Below are 23,350 nucleotides of genomic sequence, written 5' to 3'. Positions count from 1 at the left end.
CTAACCTAACTCGAATGTTGGTAATTCACTCAACTAACCGTATTTGATTACAAATTATCACTCTATCAATTAAATTACTGACCAACACGAATCCAACCAATCATCTTTTCCACCTCTGAATCTTTAACGTACCTTGTACTTAACCTGTTCAACCTAAGTAAACCTGACCCGGAGGCAATTATTACATTTGTCAACGCCGTGAACAATGTGCGCGTTGGCTAAGACATAATATTCTTCTGCGAGGAAACTTTTATGCGAATCAATTTGTATTGTTAATTAATTATGTCCGTCATTTCCTCCTTATTTGCACTCTATTGTATGTTCTTTATTTTTCGCAATAATAATATTATTATAAACAATAACCCATTTGTATTGAATCGTCCGGCACAATTGGCGCCGCGTGTCATCGCGTAACCGGTGGTGGTCATCTGCTACATATTGGGCAACCACGCGGTGCATAATATTATAATTTAGTACTCATTATTATTATTATACTGGACGGTGGTTTGCACAACTTGATTTGTGTTTGCACGATACCCAGTGGTTGTACAAATAATTATTTTTAAAAATCTCGTAGAAGAGAAAAATGAAAATGATATTTTTCAAGTATTTGAATTAGTGGTTACCATTGATTTAGGCAAAAAACTCGTAGGAAAACCGTTAAAAAATTATGAAGCAAACACAAATTTGTTGACAATTATTTTGTATGATGAAAATGTACACTTTTTCAAGTATAAACTTTTTGAATACATATACCATCACGGTATAACAGCTGATCGGTTTCCCTAAAATAGTGCACACTTCTATATACACGATATACTTGATATATCTTTTTAAAGGGGTTTTACACGAAATAAAAATAAAATAAAATTTCGAAAAACGTGTTAAGAGTTGTTTTTTATTAAATTTTAATCTCTGTCAAAGTGTGCTTTAACAGTCAAAACGACGGTAATAGGAAATGCAACCTTATCAACCGGGCGATGTTTTTTGTTTTCTTTGATATCATTACAAAGAATTCAAAAATGCTACTTGGCGATTTCGACAATTGTTGATAATGCATAATGGGTTACGTAATTTTAATAAGTAATTATTACTAATTTCAAATAAATAATTCGAATTGAATAACGCGTCACAAAATATTAAAAATTAAAAAATTCTTGTTTGTTTAAAATCAGTATATTTTTAATAATCAAGTGTAGGATTAGGTCTGTCTGTTAAGTCAACTCAAAACACAGTTTGAGTTTTATAAAAGTAATGCCAAATTATGTTAATTTTTATTATTTTTTTTTTTAATACAAATTAAAGTAATTTTGTTACAATTTTCTTTTTCGTCTTAATCTATCCAAATGTATCCCAACCAAATCGATCGCCATTTTTATATTCACCTCCACTCGCCGCCATCTCTACAACTTGTTTAACTTTCCCACTTTCCTAACATTTTTCACCATAATATCCATCTCAATATGTTTATCCTGGTATTGGGCCAACTTCCAAACGTGCTCTTCTATATTCGATTCTTTATTCTCACCTATTCCCACTCCATACGTTAGCCTCGACAAAATCATTCTTATTTCGGCCAATTTCATACATAATTATTGTTGTGTAAAATTGTCCTCTCGTTCTAAATGACACCTTTCCGCCGTACAACAGTGCCGTTGCGTTTACACTAACGAGGTTAGGTCAGGTTGGGTTATAACTAACAAGCATATGGTAATGTCGTTATATTTAAAAAACAACTTGCCCAATGCTGTACATACATTCTGCTTGAAACTCGGGCAAATTCCTACTACTAAATGTAATGTAGCATTAGGACAAAAATATGTAGGAGAAGACGGGGTACATTTCTTACGAGCTGCGAAAGCTTAGCCATACGGTACCCAGGCGTCTTCCACTGTGGAACACACTATTTACTAGTATAAAATCATATCGTTATTATTGTAGACCTAACCTAACCTACCGACCGACAAGACAAGATTGATAGGTCACAGTGACGACCCTGAACGTCGCGCATCGAGTGCTTGAAAATCATAGTCACCGCGTAAACACAACGTTGCGTTTCTGTTGAACGGTAGTTTTTTTCTCTCTCTGAATAATAATAATATATATATATATATATTGCGTTATATGTGATTTATATATATTATGTTTTTCGTACCACATGTACCGTCCGGCGAAGGACGCTTTTAATATTCGTATTTTTTTTCTCCATCGTGACTGGACGAATCGCAATAGTAATGATAATAATAATAACGACCCCAATCCAGTTATTCTCAACCATACGGACTTAAACACTATATTATGCGTGTACCCGTAACGGTAGAATATTATTATATTGAAACCATCTTTTAGTTTTCCGAAAACCGTGGCGCCTCGCGTGCGCCCGCATTTTGGTAAGCATTGATTGTAATATTACATATTTTGCGAAACGGCGGCCGTAGCTCTGCTCGTTAGCGGAGTTACATTCTACGCGTGTTGTGGCGTCCTCGTAATAGTTATGACGTCATCGTTTGGGTGGCCGGACCATATGGCGCTCGCCGACGGCCGTCCACGCCGCCACCGGCCACACCCGCGGACACCCGGCCGCAAAGGCCGACCGGACGGCGGCACCCGCGTGTTAATCCGGCCGCGGCTACCTTTGGCACGCCGAAAATGCTTGACGTGCCATCTGTGTTCTGTATTATAATATATATTATGCGCGACTATAATGTATAATATTATATTAATAGAGCGTTGTTATTGTCGATGATGCCCTTGGCAAAAAAAAAATCTGCCGTTTTGGCCGGGCGGGTCTGACTGCGTTTATATTTTCTTTTGAAGTGCTTAAAAAAATAAAAAAATGCATTACAGCCGACCGTGAATAGCTGTCGCGCCCGCACCTGAGCATAGATAAAAATATGCCACATTGTTTCTATGTGTGGTCGCCCTTAAAAACGACACGGTCAGGCGATAATTGGGTTAACCGGTGCGTCAGAAAGACAGGTACCCCGAGCCGGCCAAAAATCCAATTTCTGTCTCTTGCACGTTGTTTTGTCCCATTTTTCATATATTTTCTCTCTTGAAATACTTAATCTCGGAGTGAAACCTTGCCAGACCTTTTTTTCGCCATTGTCTCTCCGTCCTCCTTCAGTACATCTGTACTCTCATCCGTCAAAAACTACATCTTCCGCAAACTACAGATGGGACTCGTTTGTAATTATTATTCGCATCGTGCTGTATTTTTTATGTATACATGACATGTTACATAAGTGCTAAGTAAACTGCATTTGGTTTGTGCCATTTCACGTTTGACTTATTTTTGCCACGATGCCCCTCCTCCCTCCCGGCGGCGGGCGGCGCCGCATCGATCAACAGAGTGGGATTCGCCCACCGGTTGCCCGTTGCACACCGCTCGCCGCCACCGTGTTGAACTTGCAACCAACAAAACAATACCGACGGCGCGCTTTCAGCGATCCAGTCGCACGCCGTTGTTCCGTGTCCGTCACCGCCGTCGTCGTTCCCGGTGTCCGTCCGTCCGCGAGTTATAACAACATTGCCGTTTGTCTACCACGTGCGCGCGTGACCAGCTCGATATACCCACAGCGGTGTCTGTTGTCTCGCGCGAGTTACGGAAATTTGGGTGTCCGCGCGCTCGCGAGTTACTCGTCGCGTCCGTCCCTCAAACTGATTGGAGTACAAGCGGTACCGCACAGTCGCAGCGGCCGCCGGCGCCTTTGTACCCGTAGCGTCCAAAGCCGCCGCAATGTCTGCAGCCGCGCACTGTTCAAAAGTAACTATACAATAAACCAATGGATTCATTTTTTTGTTACTTTGCCAAAATCCGCGAAAATGTTAAAAACACACAGCATGTACCGAACGTGCAGATACGCTTTGCGGACGGACAATTTCGTCAATTTTTAAATAGCCTGGCTAGCCATAATATTCCCAGTGTATACAAAAGACAATTAATGTAATAAGAAACGTTAAAATTTTACCTGGCCAAACGTTTAAAAACAAAAAAAAAAATGAATTTGACTTCTCATTGAAAAGACTCAAGAGTTTGCCAAGTTAATCAACTCACCGTGAGCGGTGTTAAAAAACGAGAGCAAAAAGAAAACATATATTTATTTTTTTAAATATAATTATTACCTTCAACGTCACAATATAAATAGTATTTGATAAAATTAAGTTATTAAACTTATCAATAAATAAAAAAAATTATATTTTATCAAATTTCAGACTCGTTTAAAAATGTTCGCACAATTCTACCTTAACCTAACCCAATCTGTTAGTTAAAAATCTTGCGAAATCCTAGCTTCACCACACCTCACTTAACTTAACCTAACTGCAGTTCAGATTCGTCGGCTAGGTTAGGGTAGGTTTAAGCCTTTTAAAGCTACGCATATTCGGGAAGTTGATACCATTCAAAAACCTTTTAGCCCTCACATGATTTGAACAGAATAAAAAAAAATATTACTGGGGATTATGACACTTTTTGAAATATATCTCCTTTGTTTTATGGTGTACTTTGTATCAGGCAGTTTTAAGAATATAGTAGCGCGTTTTAGAGGTGAAAATATTTAACTTGAAGGGATGCCATATGACCAAGGTCGTCGCTTTTTAAAGGGCATAAGAGTTCTGGGAACAGCCAGATGTTTTATTAGTGACAAACCTAAAGGAATTGGTAAAAATATGGATATTATTTTATCATCCGGCTTTAAAGGTTAAGATGGTAAATCGCTCGTGATCGAAAACAGAGCCAAGAAACGTTGTTTTTTGTCACTGAGCCGCTCGTCGAGGAGTTTATCGTTTAGTTAAAAAATATCCTTAAGCCAACTTACCGTTATAAGGACTTCACTTTTCAAAGTTTCGACGGTCGGTTAGAGCGATTTGTTTAGGGTCAACTTAAGTGCTTTGAAAGGCTTAAAATGGCCGTGTCAGTGTTTTAAAGCCACGTATAATATACAAAAGTAGTTTCTGAGTATAAATTCTACAAGTTTTGTATTGATATATTATTTTCCACCAAACCTCAACGAATATATATACTGTTTAACTCTCCCCCCTCACCTTATGGTCACGAGCCTTAGATTTGATTTGGGTTAATCTGCACACAGCTGTTAATCTTGACTTTACGATCGGAACTTGACTGTAGAAATCGCTTAAACCGACCAGCTGACTAGTGTAGTCCGGCTGTGGACGGTTTCCTTTGGGTTTTTGGGCATTTTTCGCCAACAGGTGTTCGACCACGGGGCTCATATACATAATGAATAATGTTATTGTTTATCGGTCGTGCGTTGTTTTTCGCGTGTAAGGAGAAGCTGCTTTCACCGGGCACAGCCGCCAAGGCCTCGTCTGGTTGTCTGTCATCCGGGCAAGGCTATTTATCTCACAATAAAATAGTAATAATAATCGGAGTCGGCTCTTTACAGCTGGTTGTGTAGAAGTGTTTCGAAAAAACCCGTCACGTTGTGCCATTTCTAAATTTCTAATATTAATATTATTAACCCCCCCAGTCTCGTAGTCGAATACTCTAAGAATGCCATCTGACAAATGGCACAGAAGACAGGGTTGTTAAGACGTTATATACACTCGACCCAACCAGTCGGAATTAACCTGACAACTTTTTTTAGTGGCTCCCAATAACCACCTCATAACCTGTTTGACCGCTGCATAACGTTTTACAAAAAATAATGGAAAACGTTAACTTCTAGTGCAAGTTGTATCTAAAAGATTTTGTAAAAATGTTATAAGTATTTGTTCGAAATGTTATCGAGTAACATCATTTTGTTGAGTGTAACTCTAATATGTTCCTTACCTTATCCCGCGCTGTGTACTAGTGTAATACTACGTCTTTTAGTGTCGTGGAGAGATACTCCAATGTTTTTAATTTTTCAGTCATAAAGCAAGGGTTAAACTTTAGCAATTTGTTTTCTACTTCACCAATTATTATAACTGCTACTACTACATAACGGAGTTATAATTTATAATAATTATAAATTAAACAAATATAAAATTCAATAGCTTTCTCTACGGGTTTTCCGGCTTTTCGTTACATGTCGTTTGGCGCCTTGAGAGCGTGGGCTACGGATCGACACAACACCTGTTGACGCCCACGTTCATAATAATAATAATATTATTATTTGGCCCTTCTTGAACGGGAAACTACACTTACCACCGACACAATAATAATAACAACTTTTTCAAAACTATAATAACAACGATTAATACTAACCTGCGATAACCGTAGGTTAATTTCAGGGTGCCATGCCACAGTTACTATGTTATAACAAAATGGATTGCTATCTGCCATATGTTGGACAGCAAGCTGAATGACACGGTTTTTTTTTTTAAATCCGTCTGGAAGAAATTCTGGAAAACGACTTTTAGTCTTAATTTTTGGTCTTTCCATTTCCATTTGGCTTAGCTTGTAAAAGAATATGGTCAGAGGGTTTATTTTTTTTTTTTGGGGGGGCATGATTATACAAATTTAATTAATTATTATTCGATCGTTTGTAAAAGACGATAATAATTAATTTTGTGTGTGTGTGTGTGTGTGTGTAACGAGAGTAGCAGAGACTTTTTACCTTGGTGACAACACCGAGTGAAAACACCAGAGTCGAACGTTAGACGCCGCGCGTGTTACTTAACAATGAGAAAAAAAATTGCAATTTTTTTTTACTTCTTGTACAACATGACAACAATAATTTATCGGTCGATTAAAAAAAAACCATGACGTATGTTTATATCGATGTAGACGATGAAGAGATACGATTGATGCATTAAACATACATGTATAATATAGTAATTATTATTCCACCGTCCTTGTTTGTCACCGTGTGTGTATATATGTATATATATATATAATAATAATAATATATTGACTTTGTGTCAACGTATGTGTCGCACTTTCGAATTGGGGTTTTTTTTTTTACTAAAATGTCAGATACACAAGCGTCGCTCCGAGTAAAATCTGAATGACCAATATTGCGGTAATATAATATAATTATTATGTTGTTGTAGTTAAGGTAATGCAACTAGATTAGGCTTGAATAGAATAGAGAGATTTACGAGTATTTGGTATGGGTAACGCATGATAACAACGGGGGAATGAAGAAGGGTGTGGTAAATTGAATATAGTGTAGTTGGACGAAGTTGATGAAGGGTCCATGATGTGGAAAAAAAACACAAAAAGGTACCGCAAGGGGAAGGAAAATATGTGTTTGCAATTTTAGTGACATCAGCAATACATTATGGTGATGAATTTCGGCATTTAAAAATAAAAATGATAAAAGGAAAATAAGAATACAGAAGTGAAACGAGAACGTTAAGGTGAATATGTTGAATGCCTGGGTTAAGAAGTTGATTGAAGTTTGGTTGGAGAGTTGCACCAACATCAGGTAACACGAGGAGGAGATTTATTGTTAACAATGCTCGAGCATAATATTTTGGAGCATGACCTCGGGAATATTTTTGAAATTTTAGAATTATTTTTATTTTTGTTCAGACTTTCCATCATGAATACTAAATCGTTAGTAAACAGATCTAAAAACATGCTCGCAAATTAGCATAAATGGCAAATAGAAAGATTTTAGGATAATTTTTTAACCTGTGACTCGTATTTTTAATGTATTACAGTTGCTTATCTTTGTAATGAAAAAAATCACGATCAACCTGGAACACGATGCATATTTTGTTGTTTTGATATGCCTTCAATACGATGTCCATCTTGGTAGAAATCGGTTTTATAATATAACGTTTGAGCATTACTTTTTTTAAGGTGAATATTCTCACCAGAGAAACTAGGTTTGGATAGCGAACTAGAGGTCAGGTCGGTATTGATTATGTTTTAGAGATTATAGCCAGGAGGTTAGGTTAGGTTTTAGTTTAAAAGTTTAGTTTAGGTTAGATTGAAAAAAAAGGCCACGTGCTTAGTACACAGGCCGAGCTATTGACGACGGTTTGAACGGTTCAAATGAGTTTTGTTATAGCAAAACGATTATACAATTATCCACGATTCTAGTTGTTTATTTCGACCATCTGGGCAATTGCGTATCCTTACACGCCATATTGTGTACACTTATATTGCACAACCGCCGACTAGCAGCAGCGTTCTAGCAGGCTAGCATGCCGTCTATCACTTACTGCTGTCCTCCGCTTTGCTCTCTCCTCTCACCGTCTGTCGTTCCATAAGGATCCGCGTGATTTTTAAACACTTGTCGGCACTACAGTAATTAACCGATCGTTTTTTTTTTTACCGTCGATCATTTTTAAGTGTTCGATCGTACCTATAAGTAATGCAAATTGTTTTGCGCCGGAAATTCGACCAGACCTCGGACACGTCCGGTGCTCGATCATCGGCCCAACGTCAGGCGATTTTAATTATGTGTGTGTGTGTATCAACAACAAAACTTTTTTAATGGGATTTATGTAAAAACCGAGTAGGCGAATCTCAGCCACGTGGGCGTCGCGAATAGCCGCCGGTCGCCCACCTGACCTGTTGTATTTTTTTACCTGTGATCGGTCTCAACAATGGTTTATAACACAATTGTTATTATATACATATATAAATCTTCATAATTCGCTCGACAGTGCTTGAAACGCGTATTGCGGTAACGTCCGACCTTCCTCCAGTTCATTACGAAACCCAATTAATTAAAAAAAAAAAACCGCACAATGGCACACGACACACGTTAACTCGTGTGACGCCGCACTGCTCTTCGACGATTTTATGACGTATAAAAAAATTGTATACATTTTTATTGATTTAATTTTAATTTATTATTTTTTACCCATTAGATCGCGGCCGCGGTGAGCTGTTCTGGAAGATTCAGCTCGACCAAGACCTGGTGGACACCATATCATCTATTTACCCCGAGTGGTTCCGCCAGCAGCACCAGCAGCAACAGCAGCAGCAACACCGCCACACCAACGCGTTGACCATGCAGAACAGTATTTCGCATCCGTCTCCGCCTTCAGCCGAGGTGGACGATTCTCCGTTGCAAAAGTCTATGGACAAGAACAAAGAGTGTGAGTGTACAGCACACCCCACGTTCGGTTTACTTGCCTCCTCCCTCTCCACCGCTATCAGCTTAAGCTAGTCTCCCACGGAACTTTACTCCGGGCAGTTTTTTTTTTTGTTGAAAGTTTTTGAAAGGACCCTATGCGATGTCCCTATTTTGTCAACATGGTTGTTTGGTGTGAGATTGGCTTTCTTAGACACATTGACAACAACCGTTCACGGTAGTCTTAGTTCGAAACGACGTGTGTCTTAACAAAATACAAAAAAAAAAATCCATTCAAAACACTGAAAATGAGTTTAAAGTCCAAACCGGGGTACAAAATATTTGTATTTCCTTTTCGTTACTGTTATTTAAATGTATTAAAACAGATTTTTAGTATTTTAAATTAACTATGAAAAACTGCAGTCCGCCGGTGTAAAGTGAAAATAAGCTGCGATTAAACATTTTTTGACTTGGTTATCTAATTAGCTCTACACTAGTTTTGATTAATGGTTTTAAAGTTAATTATTGTATAATATTACTATCCAGCGTGTTTTGTACGGGGCTTATCGATATTGCCGGTTTTTAATTCTACTCGTTTCACGTCTCTTTGTACACTGATTCACGCGGCCATGACATACCGACCGTCTACTGAGCACAAACTAGCTTAGAATATTTATTATCAATTCAGTCATGGAAACACTTTTTTCTTGTTTCCTCAAACGTGATCGTAAAGCGATTAAAATATCGGAAATCAGCCTTCGCGCCTGTTAATCGTCGTCGTTGTCCTTTCGCCGCCGCCATAGTGTAGTTGTTGTTTTTTCCAATCCGATAGGTTTCTGGAGACAATATAACCTGTGTTTTTTTGCAATCGATTTTCTAGTCCACAGGTTTGACACCGTTTTAGATAAATCAAGTTGTTAGGAAGGGTCGTCCGTATTAGAGTATTACAACAGACGTGGAAATTTCAAATTGAACTCTCTGTACGCGAAATAAAGATTCTAAGTATTATATCTATAACTTAAAAAAAACGATAAACTCAGTATACGTCGTGTAAGTGAAATAAATTCATCATATCTAGTAAATTAATTTTTGATAAAACTAAACAATTTTAATTTACCACATAGTTAAATAGTTATTGTAATCTTTTATGCAATAATGTAACAATTAACATTGACAAGATTACAATTTATTTAATTTAATATTATAACAGTTTCTTTTACAATTTGTTACAAATTTAATGCTTAAGAAATATTACACGGACGGTGTTTTGAGAGTATTTTGATTAGTGTGCATTAAAAATTTGAAACCTAACCTAACCATACACACCAATTAATCGAGAGGTACCGAATCTGAACAAACCTAACCATGTCCAATCTATTATATTGCCATTGGAATCCCGTAAATCAGGTTAGGTTAAATTAATTCGAAGTAACTTTTTTGCATTGGTAACTTCAAATTTTTTTGTACAGAAGATTCAAGTGACTTTTTCTATGATTTTCTTACAACATTGCACCGACTAGTTTCATCAGTTAAATTTAACTTACATCTTATAACTGATTACAGTAAATTGAGTTATTCTTTTAATTCTGAGTGTAGGAAATGAGGAGTCGAGGTAATTTTGAAATCTTTAAAATGCTTCTCGTGTTAAATTGGCTTGAAGTGGCTTATCACAATTTTATACTCTTCAAGTATGTACTCGGTGGTAACTTCTTGTTATTGAATTACATCTGGTAAGAAGTTTAACTCGATAACGATTAATGTTCCCGTTTTTCTTCTCGAGGGAAACGTGTGTGCTTTACGGCAGTTTATCCAATCGAACCGAACCCTATGCGTCATGGCTTTACGCAGAATAGAACGTTTACAGTTTTGGCGTTGCAATCGTTGTGTTGTGCCTAAACCATATTTAACTACACTGCTACTTTAGTCCGGTCCATATTCACATAACAATATTGTATAACTGTGCAGCCGTCCTGTCACTAGGCCGCGGCCGTGGTCGTCAGTAAACAGATTGTGTCGGGCAAAAACAAGATGTCGTTTCGAAAACGGTTTGTTTTATTAGGCGACGCGCGACAAATTACATTGTTTTTTTGTCACTAATTCAACGATTCGGTGGAAAATCGACCGGAAAAAATAACTTAATAACATATTAACCACCGCTGGAATTCGGCTCAGCAACTCGTCCGCAACGGCCTGTATTTGTACCGTTGCCAATAGTTCCAAAACGAATACACGCACACACTATTAGGAACGATCCCTTCTGTATCGCCACTTGCTCCTCGGCGACGCGACGGCGGCCTATTTATCTCCGGCGATTAATAACTTTTCCACCCGCGACACCACAATGTGCTTAGCCTTTTTTTTTTTTTTTAAAAAAAACTTTACATCCGTGTAATTTATCGTGTAACATCTCGGATAATCGTCGGCCTCGAGAGAAACTACCGGGATGCCAGTTTTTAACTATCTCGAGGAGGTTGACATGTCGATGACCCAAATAAACAACACCGATTCCCTGAATATAAATAAGGCGACGAGTTGCTAACGGTGGCGTCGTAGTCGTGTCTCGTGTGCGGCTGGAACGACGGCTAAAATAAAACGCTCCATCCGCCGCCGTTTTCCCGGCAACGGGCCTCGGTGGGATCGAATTTTTCCACAGTGTCGACATAACAAAACTACAAAACACAGCACCCCTATATCCGCATGATCAGGTCTTATATTGCGTTGCATCCTGGGTTAAAATCTTCACATTTTTTGGGACTATAAAAAACTACTTCCGAAAAACAAAAAAATTGTCAACTCCTTTTGGGGTGAAAGAGTTAATGATACATTTTTCATAAAAGACATGACTGTATATCTATAGCGCTGCACTAAGAGAAGGGCGCCACACCAAGCTTTTCCTCCAGCACATAAAACACGTCTAGGAAGTTCACTTTTCTGGGAAGCTTACCAGTTTTAGCGCATCTATACCTATAAATAAATGTATAGACTAAGTTATGTCTTTAAAATAGATGGCGATTGGGCTGGAAAAAACTTTAAGCGACTTTTGGTTATATATATCATATATAGTAAAGAAATTAATATTTTTATGGTTGATGGTTAAAATATTCAGTTCTTTACTAGAGATTGGGACTTTATAAAAATGCATAATTCTAAGTTGCAAACTCTTCGTCAAAAAATGTCCACTTATATAAATATGTAGATAAACTCTTGATGTAATGTTTTTTTCTAAAGTATGTACTAAAGATTGTTCGAACAAAAGAACTTGACTGTGTTATCAAAGCTGGAAATAGTAAACAATAAAAACCTAACAGTGAAAAAGGGCCAAGTTCCAGATCCCCTCCCAAAAAAGCTAGCCTATCAAAGTAGTGACATCTATCTTTTGAAAAGGCTTACAATTAAGGGCTCAATTTTTTATAGTATCCTAAGCTACTGGAGCTTAATCTATGTTTCAAATTTCATAAGCTTATCTTAAGAGGAAACAGAGATATGTGGGTTAGAAAAACTGGGTGAATTGATTCGTGTAAAGACACGCTGTCATTGCTGGAACTTAGCCTGGCGCATTGCCGTGCGCTCAAATTAAAGGAAAACACATAGATGGCTCTATGCTGCGTAAATATATAAATGTACAAATTTTAACTTAAGGTCGTATAATTGCTTATCCTTTACTCCCAGGTAGATAGGCGGTGATTAGACGCTCCGTTGAGTTTGGAGATACCCGAAAATTCCTACGCTCTTGACTGCGGTCAAGTGGAAACCGGTGCTTGGGCAGAGCTAGTCGAAAGCGTTGTGTTTTTATTGCGCTATAAAACCCGATTGCCTGTCTTGCTTCGATGGGTATGATTTTGTTTTATACGTTTCGCGGAAGTGAATGAAATGTGCAAATTCATTGAACAAGACGTGGATTATTATGCTCTAGCACATTCGGCTACCGGCTGGTTGGTAATAAAACTGTCGCTTGGACGGTCGCGTGGGTATAGATAGCAGTTGGCGTCAGGTGCAGGCGGCGTGCAGCTGCGATCGTGCAGTTGTGACATAATCCCGAAAACACAATCGAAGAAGCCGTCACCGATAACCTAGCAGATACGGTTTCATTAAAACCAACCTTGGGCGAACCATACCGTAGGCACACCATCACCGCATAACAGCTTAACCTTTCTTGCTAGATAAACATCGGTCTGAACTCGTACACGCGGACCCCCCTCGGGATGGGACTTACTTGCACACTCGCACATACCACAGATCTATATTCGCCTACTCGTGGTACACCTTGTCCACTCGGGTACCGCTACTTTAAACGCTTAATAATTGTTTTATCACGTTTTTAATTCGGCCCATAAGAACCCGACCCCGGAAGATCGCCGATCGTCACTGATATTATATACAATTATTGCAATCGTTCTTGCGTGGAATTATTTTTGAAGGGGCAACTGTCTGATGTCTCTCGGCTGGATTTTAGCGCCTAGGATAAACGACGATGGTCGTCCTTTACTCGGTCGAACCGTCCGACTTGGCAGCGGTCGCGTCGGTTTATGAGATAGTTAAAACCGTTATGACGATTTAGGACGTGTTTTTTCTCATATGTTCCACGGCGTCGTCAATCCAAAAGCTGTGTGCCAACAACCCGTGATCTACTTTGCCAAAACCTTGCCGAATGGTACACCAGCCGACAAACACGTTTGTCCGATTTCAGAACACAGCCGTGTGTATACCAAGCACTGCGCAAACTATTAAGTGTGCTTTTTATGTTTTCCGGAAAACAAACGAAATCCATACTTAAGTCGTTCAGTTCAAAAATGTCCACACCATCTCAATTTGAAGTATATTCAAGAAAAACTGTTAGTTACGACACAACATTGTAACACTACCGTAATGAAATATAACAGCTTTATTTTCAGAAGGATAGAGTGAGTTTAGGAACAAAACTACTTCACCGCTCGTTTCCTTGCTCTCCGTTTAATAAAAAAACCTACACTTTTGAATTTCTTAAAAAATTTGACTCTGTGACTTTTGGAATAGGACGACTCACGAAATGTCTGACTAGTGAATGATTCAAACGGGATTCATTCGATTCGGAAATTGAGTGTGTTCTCGGACTACTGCACGTGTTGTGAAATCATGTTATCATTTTGTGCTCGAAAACGATGTTGACGATAACACGGATAACGCGTGGTTTGTGATGCTTTGAAGCAGTTGCTTGTGTGTGTGTGTGTGAGTGCTCGCTGGCTTTGATAGTCGTCGTGACACACTCGACGAAAGTGCTTTCTCGCGTCCACTGCCAAACACTTCAGGCGTGATAAAATATTCTTTAATTATCTTTACATGTTTTAATGATCGCCCGGGCGCCCACCTCGTGTTCCTCCCGTGCCGGTCCGGTATCGTTCCGTCTTGGCCGCGACACTGCCAATCACGATTGCGTCTAATTATTATTAAAACGCAATTAACGGCGCAGACACGCGCACGCAAACTGTTTGCCGCCAAGAAGTCGTTGGATTTGTGCCCCGGCACTGAATCTAGAGGGGAGGGAGGGTCGTTCGAAATTCGAATTATAATCCAAGTACAATATCATCGGCTACTACGGTGGTTGTGATGGCATCTCTGCCGCAGTCCTCTCGGATTCCGTCACAACCGTCTTCTGTGTATTGCCTTGTGCACGTTACAAACGCATTAACACGGCGATTAACCTCCAAAGCGCATGCACATGCAACGGCCGTTAGACTGTATACATTATAGTATGTGATATGCTTTGAACGGCACGCGCGCAGTAAAACGATAATAGTAAACGCGTTTGCGTTGCAATAAATCGCGGTTTGTTATGATTACAACGTTTATTACTTATTATTGCCGTCAGCACACGTCTGTCCGGTTAGTATACACATGACCAAGACACGCGTGTGGCACTGGTGGCAACCCTTTGAGGTCTATGGTGGCGCCTTGGTTTACGTTTTAAGTGGTATGGCGAGTGGACGTGGAACGACAAAAAAAAAATAGGAGTCAAGATATGTCGTTTGAAACAATGGCGAGCGAGACAGATGCAAGATTTACTAGACTCTCGTTTGAAATTTTGTGGCTGCTAATTTTGCCACATCTCAAATATGGTGTTACTACGAGTCTCGCTTAGTACTCCGGTTTAGTTGTGCGTCTGATCCTGTAATGCTTAAAACGTATGATCGCCATAGTTTTAGCGCAGCTCATTTGTTAGTTGCCTCCAGTCATTGTTTGATTTACACGATGACCGCAGAGAAAAGGAAAGTCGTCGCTCAATTATTTCGAATGATACTAGAGTTTTTCGTTTTCGAAAACCAACTACTGCCAGACGGCGGCCGCCCATATTCCAGATTATAATGCACACATGCTGTATAACCTAACCCGAAGGTGCGTTTGTAGATTTTTCGGCTCAAAGTCTTCGGTTGTGTGTCGTCTTACCCACGACCGTGTCAAACACAAATCCCGTAGGTATCCGCTTACCGCGTGAAACCTTGCTCGTTCCTAGACAATCCAATAGGCCATTAAGACACGTTGGACTTGTTTGCCATATCTTTTTTAAGCGCCGGAAATAGTCGCAAAGTATTCCAAGACCATTTCTAATATCTACAATATATGTTGCGTCCAATTAGTGAAACTGATATTTTCATGAACTAGACTGCGAGTTGATATGCAATTCATTAAACCGTGTGCTTGGGTGCAACTCACTATGGCTTTCATTTCTCAAGCTCTACAATTTTCCTGGAAACAACCGTGTGGTCCCGAAAATCGCCCATCCATACAGCAATTTTGATCTCAGACATAGGTAGTGAATCTCCTCAACTCCTAGGTTCTTAGCATTAAGGAAAATCGATCGTCTTAGACATTCCGCTTTTTCCCACTCGGCGCATAAGACATCTGCAAAAGGATTCTGATATTTTTTCCTGCGTAACCGACCCGCCGGTGGATTCCACTTACTGAATTGGCTGTCAAGAAACGCGTGCCTTGACCTGCGGTGTTGTCGGAGCACGTTTGCCGAGTGTCTGGAGACGAGGAAAAATGCCGATTGTCGCCTTTGTAACGCGCGCACTAGCTTGCCATAAAGGGCATAATATAAATAAGCGGGTACTTTATATGCACGTGTATACCGAAGACGATGCAATAAAAATAGACGTCTTGCTCGGCAAACATTCGGACTATCCGTTGATATGATTTTTTCTACCGTGCCCATTGCCGCCGGCGTTTTATTTTCACATGGACACATAGTTTCTCTGCCGTTACCGCACAGCAAGGTTTTTCCTTAATGTCGACTATAACTAGTGATTCGAAAGCATCTCCATATATTCATAGTATTCAAGAGTCAAGATAATTTTAAACATAATTGATAAATCCTTAAAAAATTAAGCGGACGTCGAACCTCATATTTATTAAGGAGTTAGGTATTGGCAATTTTTCGCAAAATTTTAATTTAAAGGTTAAACATGTGTCATGTGTAATAATTATTAGCTCGGTCATTAGTGCATTGCAAATGTATATGTTGTATTTTGTTGTGATTTAAAACACTATTATTATTTTTACATAGTTCACCATAGTTGGACCATAAGTGAACACTTTTTCGAGGTGATGTCAGAAAGTGGTCTGGCGAGTATAAGTTGTTTGTTAGTTTTTTGCATCGCTAACGGCTAATATTGGTTTTGGCATCACCGAGGTCGTCCAGTAATTAATATAACTTTTTATCTAATGTTACAGTCGCCTACGGCTAATGGCCCGATTAATTATAGCAACAATTAACTGGACACTTTTTTTTTTTATATAAATATATTAAAAAATTGCACGGTTAAGTGAAAACATGCAGTAAATTAAAGCGGACACTTATCACCCACTATTGTGTTCGTTAGTCGCATTCGCTGTCATATTATGTAATAACTTATTATTTTTTTTTTTTTGAGCTTTTTACATTGAAAGCGTGAATGTCACCGTCGGTCAAACAACGGGGATATATTTTTATATTAAAACCTCCTACGCCTGGATGAAAAAACAAATTTTAAAGATCCAACATACCGATAGATTTATAAAAAATAATAATATTCTCCTCGAACGTTGTCCAACTAAAAGGCAATTAAGGGTAAACCGGAGAAGAAATTGGTAGGTGTTATAGTAGGTAACTTGAATGTATTCGGGTTAAGCTGGATTAGTTTAGATTTGAAAAAGTGAATTTTGTCGTCTGTTTATCACAAGTTCATTATAAACTAAGTAGATTTTAGTAGTTCTTAGAGAATTTCATACGGTCATTTCGTGAGCCGTTTCTTGATTTTTTCAACTATATAATAAAAAGGTCACTTAAAATAAAATTATTGAACTGCTAGCAGTCGCATTGTTTTGGAATCAAAAAATAAAAATAACCCTAACTACTAACTAGTAACAAGATTACGACGAGTTACAAATTTCAAATACCATAATCTATTTCAGATTAGTAAAAATCTCTTCGTGATAACCGATAACGTTAAAATCAGTAAACCCAATTAATGTCTGTAGTGTCACACTTAAAAATTCTGTAAAATGTAACTTTTTGTAAATTCAATTTTAAAATAAAGATGTGTACATTTTTTTAAGATACAATTTTGAATAAACTTTTTACCGTGACTTTTGTTAATTAAAAAAATAGCTTTGCTTGAACTTGACAAGCAAACCATATTATAAACTCGATGCGCGTTAAATGCCGAAGCGTGTTCGATTCAAACAATTATACAGTTGTTTCCTGCGAGCCTTTGACCTTTGCTTAGGTGACCACAGTAGGTGATATTAACACGTGAAACCGTTGATAATTTTTTCGGTCTTTCGGATCCCGCGTGTGTAGTAGGTGCGGCCAGGAGAAACAAAGCGATAAAGATCATAAATGCTGTTTTTTTATTGCCAGCCGTCCCGTCTCCGCCAGGGGCAATTGACCGTGTCACCTCAACTTGGGGATTTTTTTTTTTTTGCTATCACACAGCAATGCACAGTGTTGTTTCGGCGGCGTTGTAATAATAATAATTACCAATAAAAGTCGAATTATCGTTTGGCGAAGGGCCTGCTAGTCACTTCTTTTAGTGCAGCAGTCCCGTCCTATGTGTGATTCGGTGGTTTTCCACCCATTTGGGCGAAGTTCTATAATTTATACTCGCGTACATGTTTTTTTCTCTCTCGTCAGTTTGGCATCCGCACAATGCTCGGCCCTATCATATCACCACAACGACACGTTTTTTTTTTTTTTTTTTAATTCACATTCTCGCACACCGCTGTAAAAATCTCAACGTTTCCACGGGCGCGGGCGTTATAATTTTTTGTCTCCTATCTCTCTCTCTTGCTGTTCGAACCGACACCGGTCTAGTGCTCGACTTCAAATTAATATCTCGCGACAGACTTAATCCCGCGCGCCTTCCCGAAATAGAAAAACTCGGTTGTCGTCCGGTAGTTTACACAGCACATTTTTTTTCTTCCCTTTCTTATTACGTTATTATATTTTTAATTTATTTTTTTTACACTCCCAGCGATTAATTTACGACCGTGTAGCGCAATACTATTATAATCACACATTTATAACGTCTTACACACATATATTTTAATACACGTGAAATATGTTAAAATTGTTTATTCATTTTGCCCGTTTCGCTTTTCAGCTCTCAAAGTCAAGTTGATGTTGAGGAGACCCATCAATCAATTGGTAGCTCAAGGAATTATGCCATGTGAGTGTAAAAGTCACGATAACGCAGTAACGGGACGAGTCGTTACCTATTTTTTATTGTATTCTCTGTGGTCAGGTTTGAAAAGTCCACCAGCTTTCCATGAACAAAGACAGAAGCTGGAGCGGGCGAAGATGGGTGATCTGTTGAAAGCCAAAATTCAACAGAGGCCCGACAAACAACAGCTGGTCAGACAGCACATTCTAGAAGACGTCGGCGACGTGGACCGATCGCTGGCCGAACGTCAGCGCATGCTAGTCAAGTGCCGCTTAGCAGACTCGCTGAACGCTCAATTGGCCCACAGGCCCGGCCCGTTGGAGCTGATCAAAAAGAATATACTGCACACGGACGAACCCATCGAGAGGGCCGTCAAAGGTACTTATCCGTCAAAGACCAAAGTTGTAGACGTGACTAAGAGGAGTGGCTTGGAACCTTCGACAACTCCTCCGGTCAAAGGGTGTAAACTTTCTCTCCCTCTCTTGTAAAAAATTATATTTCAAACCGATTTGTCTTGGGATTTCAGCTTAACTCTGCTAATACTTTCAGCCTTTTTTTTTTTTTTAACGTTTTCGTCTTGTTTTTTCTGTCCAGAGGGTCAGATCGAGTTCAAAGCCACTAGCGAAGGACAGAAGATCAAACCCGAACACCCCGACCAATACCTGACTTTGGACGAGGACTCGCAGAGTTCTGGCGGTGCCGGCAGCTCTTGTTCGCCACCCCCGCCCCCGCCGCCTCCACCGCCTCTGCCCAACCACAGGCCGGCGTACGATATGATAGAGGCGGCCGCTGCCAACGCCGGTATCGTTACGTTTGCGCTCCTATCCTCGCCCCTTGGCTCTTCCACGTCTAGTTTATCGCCCATGAGCTCAGTGGCGTCGCCTCCTCCTCCGGTGCCGCCCCCGATGCCGTCGTCGCTGCCCATGGTGCACAGCCAGCAGCCGGCTCCCGGTAAGGACAAGAACCGTAAGAAGAGCAAGAGTAAGTCGCAGGCCAAGACCCGGACGATCAAGTTCCACGAGTACAAGGGTCCTCCCAGTGCGCACAAGAGCCAAAACCAAAACTCCAGTTCGGCTGAAACGTCGTACGAGCTGCTGTTGCAGCAACAACAGCTGTTCTTGCAGTGGCAGTTGGAATGGCAACAAAAGGTAAGACGACTTTACCGCGTGTAGTAACTCTACAAAGGTAATTAACACCTGTGGTTGTTCTGCCGCATTTTACAGTATCCTCAACTCATACTGCCTGCCCCGCCGCACAAATCCACATCCGTGGCAGAACAGTCGTCGAACGTTTCGTCTACTTCGTCGACCACTTCGACTCTGTCGTCTCCCGCCCAGATGGCCGGCAATCAGCAGCAACAGTCTCAAACCATCGAACCCCGATCGTTGCGGAACCTCGACGACTTGAAAGGTAGTGTGCACAGACACAGACTGAGTTTGAGTACCCCTCGGGGGGAGTGCATTGTCCTCGGTGGTCTGTGTTTGACGTCTAACGCCAAACGGGGCCAGGGTTGTCCTGGGGGATGCTACTTGACCGAGTTTGAGTGTAATTTAGAGAGCGCTACAATTTTCTTGGGTTTTTTTTTTGTTGCAGTGAGCGATTTGAAAGCTGAACTAAAAAAACGCAATTTGCCAGTGTCCGGTCCTAAACCGCAGTTGATCGAGAGGTTACGGTCGTTTGCCGAACACAACTCGGATTCTTCCAGTATGATGTCGCCCGGCAGCCAGTCAAATCCTAACAGCCCTCCTAGGTCGTCGTCCACGTCGCCTCCGCCACCTCCTCCGCCACCACCACCGCCTCTCCCGTCGTCCGGTAACCAGAATACGCCCGAAGAGGATCGTATCATACGCGAACAGCAGAGACGCATCGAACAGCTACAAAAGCAACTGCTCAACTCTCAGCTGCAATTGCAACAACAGCAGCAGTCCAGGGTACAAACATTCCAGGTACAGTGCACCCCGAAGGCATAGACCTGGGTCGCTAGGGTTAAACTTATAGGCCATGTTTTTGGGAATGGTTCTAGCCAACTGTTTAAAAACGTGCCAAACACCAGCTGTTGTGTATTCTAACAGTTTTTGTATATTCGTTTTGATTATAGCCTCAACCGCCGGTCAATGCCAAAGCAAATCTGGCAGCTTTCCTTCAGCAGCAGCAGCTGAACCAACTAAAACAACAGAAGCAACAAGTGACCGTGACGACAAATAATAATAATTTGACGAAGAACAACAACAACGCCAACTCGGACACAATCAAGAGGCGAAACAGCAATACGATAGTGTTGGACAGGGTGCAGGCGGCCAATATATTGAATCAGTTGGACAGTGGCAATGGCCAAAGGTATGGGGAAACACTTTTTTACATTTTATGTACCCTAGTAATAATACAATATAATGAATAATCATCTTTTTCTTTACTCCTCTAGGACGACATCGCTGCCAAATTTTTTGGGCACTTTCGTTCAGCCCAACTTGGTTGTAAACAACAACAACAACAACAACACTAGCAACAACAACAACAACGTTAAGACTACGGTTCCGATCATCCAAACTGAGTTTAAAGTCGAAGTGAATGACATGCCCATGGTTATCGATGATGTCAAATTATTCGACAGCAAACTGACGACCCACGTAACCGACAAAGTGGATTTGACAGAAACGACCAACAACAATAATCAGAAAATTAAAGAAGAAGACGACAAAGCGTTCATCGATATTGACAGTCTGCCGATGGTGTTTGACGATACAAAACTGTTCCAAAACGTGAATGTAAGTGTTCAAACGTCAAAATAAAAATGTACTCGCTCAAATATTTACCTTACACGTTAATAATTTACAGGAACCTCTCGAAGACGGCAGGAACAACGTTTCCAAAAGTCAAATGATGGACGACGTGTTGGAGATACTGATCAGGAACGGTGAACTGCCAGCCTCGGCTGCACACGACACCGCAGTGTCCAATGAGAATACTGCACCGCCCGAATTTGACATTCATATGGACGATCCATTCGCCATGGATGTTTGCAACGACGACCTGATGGAAGTGGACACCGATTGGCTCGATTCCTTGGACTTGCCGCCCCCTTCCTCGGAACCGTTGGCCGACCTATTTAATGGTGAAGCGCCGGACAGTGATTTCAAGTTGCCGGCCAACATGGACTTCCTGTGGGATCGCATAGATTTCGCTACGTAATATTATGATAGTATTTTTTATTTTATCGTTTACATTAAATTGTATGTAAAAATTAATATAATATTCACCATTCCCCTCGTCTTTCCGTGTCCGCGTGGCGTTGTCCATCGTCAATACCATAATGATAACGTATTACATATTGTACAGCATGCTCGCTGTAATCACACGTACAATGTGAATACAAAATAGTAATAACGATGTAATCTTTGTGCTCATAATATTATATTTACCAGGGTCTTGTGTACTTCAGGAACATATATATATACTTATATATATTATCTAGAAAAGTAAATTTAATAATAATACAAAAAAAAAAAAATTATATATAATGTAAACATTTTCTTTTGCTCAAAATTATTATTATTATTTTTTTTTTTTTAAAAGCAAAAAAGAACTAACCCAATAAGTCCATTTTTTTTTTTTTGTGGTCTACATTCCTTAATTTGTTTATTATTGAAAATAAGAAAAACAACAGTAATTATTATAAAAACAAAAAAACGTCCGGCACAACGTGTAATATATTATACGGTTCAGAGAACAAACGACATTATTACTATTGTATTGCATATTTTGTTTTAGATATTATTTTTATTATAAAGTATTTCGTGTAAATAGTATATTATATTATTGTTTATATTAAACTACACCTTTATAAAAAAATATTTTTTAAACTATTCATTAAGTATTACTAATTTTGTAGTTAAATTATATTTTTATTTATTTTCTATAGAAAAAAAAAACAAACATGAAATTGGTACTCGCAAACAATAAATATATATATATATGTTTAAATTATAATATTTTGCAATTTTAGTTTTAAGCATAATCAGGTGCTGAATATTTGTATATAACACGCATTGCATGTGTCGCGGTAGCACGCCTAGTGCTATAGGGTTCGCTTCATCAGATTGTGTCGTAACGTCAAAGTGCTGCAAGAACTGCACTTTCTAAGACGAACAACACCTTTTTAAAAAAAAAAAAAAATTGTATTCTAAGTCTGTCCACCCCAAATTTAATGTGTATACAAATAAATAATAACCACTTGTTTTTTTTTTTAGTTTCACCGAACAATGTTATTATATTTTGTTACCAGAATAGTTTTTTTAATTTGACAGTTGACCACACGTCCTGTGTACCAATCCGCCATTACCCAATCGTATACGTACTTTTTATTAGTTATGATATATTATATTTATACTTGAACTGTTATATTTTTCGTCTGTTCCGTTATTATAGTAATAATTTATTATTGTTTTCTTTTTTTTTTTTGTACACAGTGCTCACACTTTTTCACTTACAGACCATTTTTGTTTTCAACACACGTTCCCTAAACCAATTATTGTTGATTTCCCGATATAAACATTTTTCTTTTTCTTTTGCGTAACCAATTCGATGTTGTTTCTCACTTTTACATAAATAGTTGCAATTGTATTAAAACATTCCAAAAAAAAAAAACCCAACAAAAACTGAATCGACAAATTAACCGAAAAAGACTCCGCTTGGAAA

The 23,350-nt window shown here is 39.3% G+C and overlaps 1 protein-coding gene across 6 annotated transcripts in view; it reads left to right on the top strand.

Annotated features, from left to right (window-relative positions):
• The window catches only part of LOC126843186 (myocardin-related transcription factor A-like), a 65,030-nt gene extending 41,680 nt beyond the window's left edge, over positions 1-23,350 (top strand). For 5 of the 6 annotated variants that reach the window (XM_050580577.1, XM_050580561.1, XM_050580570.1 and 2 more), the window contains 9 exons: positions 8,773-9,003; positions 18,596-18,661; positions 18,737-19,033; positions 19,250-19,803; positions 19,879-20,065; positions 20,249-20,601; positions 20,754-20,992; positions 21,078-21,420; positions 21,491-23,350. In XM_050580577.1, the coding sequence (XP_050436534.1) occupies positions 8,916-9,003; positions 18,596-18,661; positions 18,737-19,033; positions 19,250-19,803; positions 19,879-20,065; positions 20,249-20,601; positions 20,754-20,992; positions 21,078-21,420; positions 21,491-21,844 (2,481 nt within the window). In that variant the 5' untranslated portion in view covers positions 8,773-8,915 and the 3' untranslated portion in view covers positions 21,845-23,350. Of the gene's footprint in view, positions 1-3,430; positions 3,767-8,772; positions 9,004-18,595; positions 18,662-18,736; positions 19,034-19,249; positions 19,804-19,878; positions 20,066-20,248; positions 20,602-20,753; positions 20,993-21,077; positions 21,421-21,490 lie in introns of those variants that run through there. The other variant, XM_050580593.1, reaches the window with a different exon arrangement.

Source organism: Adelges cooleyi, unplaced genomic scaffold (assembly GCF_023614345.1).
Source record: "Adelges cooleyi isolate 19-005CV unplaced genomic scaffold, UGA_ACOO_1.1 ACOO_flye_CR_arks_rails_tigmint_CR_PRNA_108, whole genome shotgun sequence".
Lineage (NCBI taxonomy): Eukaryota > Metazoa > Arthropoda > Insecta > Hemiptera > Adelgidae > Adelges > Adelges cooleyi.
The sequence above is the reverse complement of the archived record's forward strand: the minus strand, read 5'-3'. Positions and strand labels throughout refer to the sequence as shown.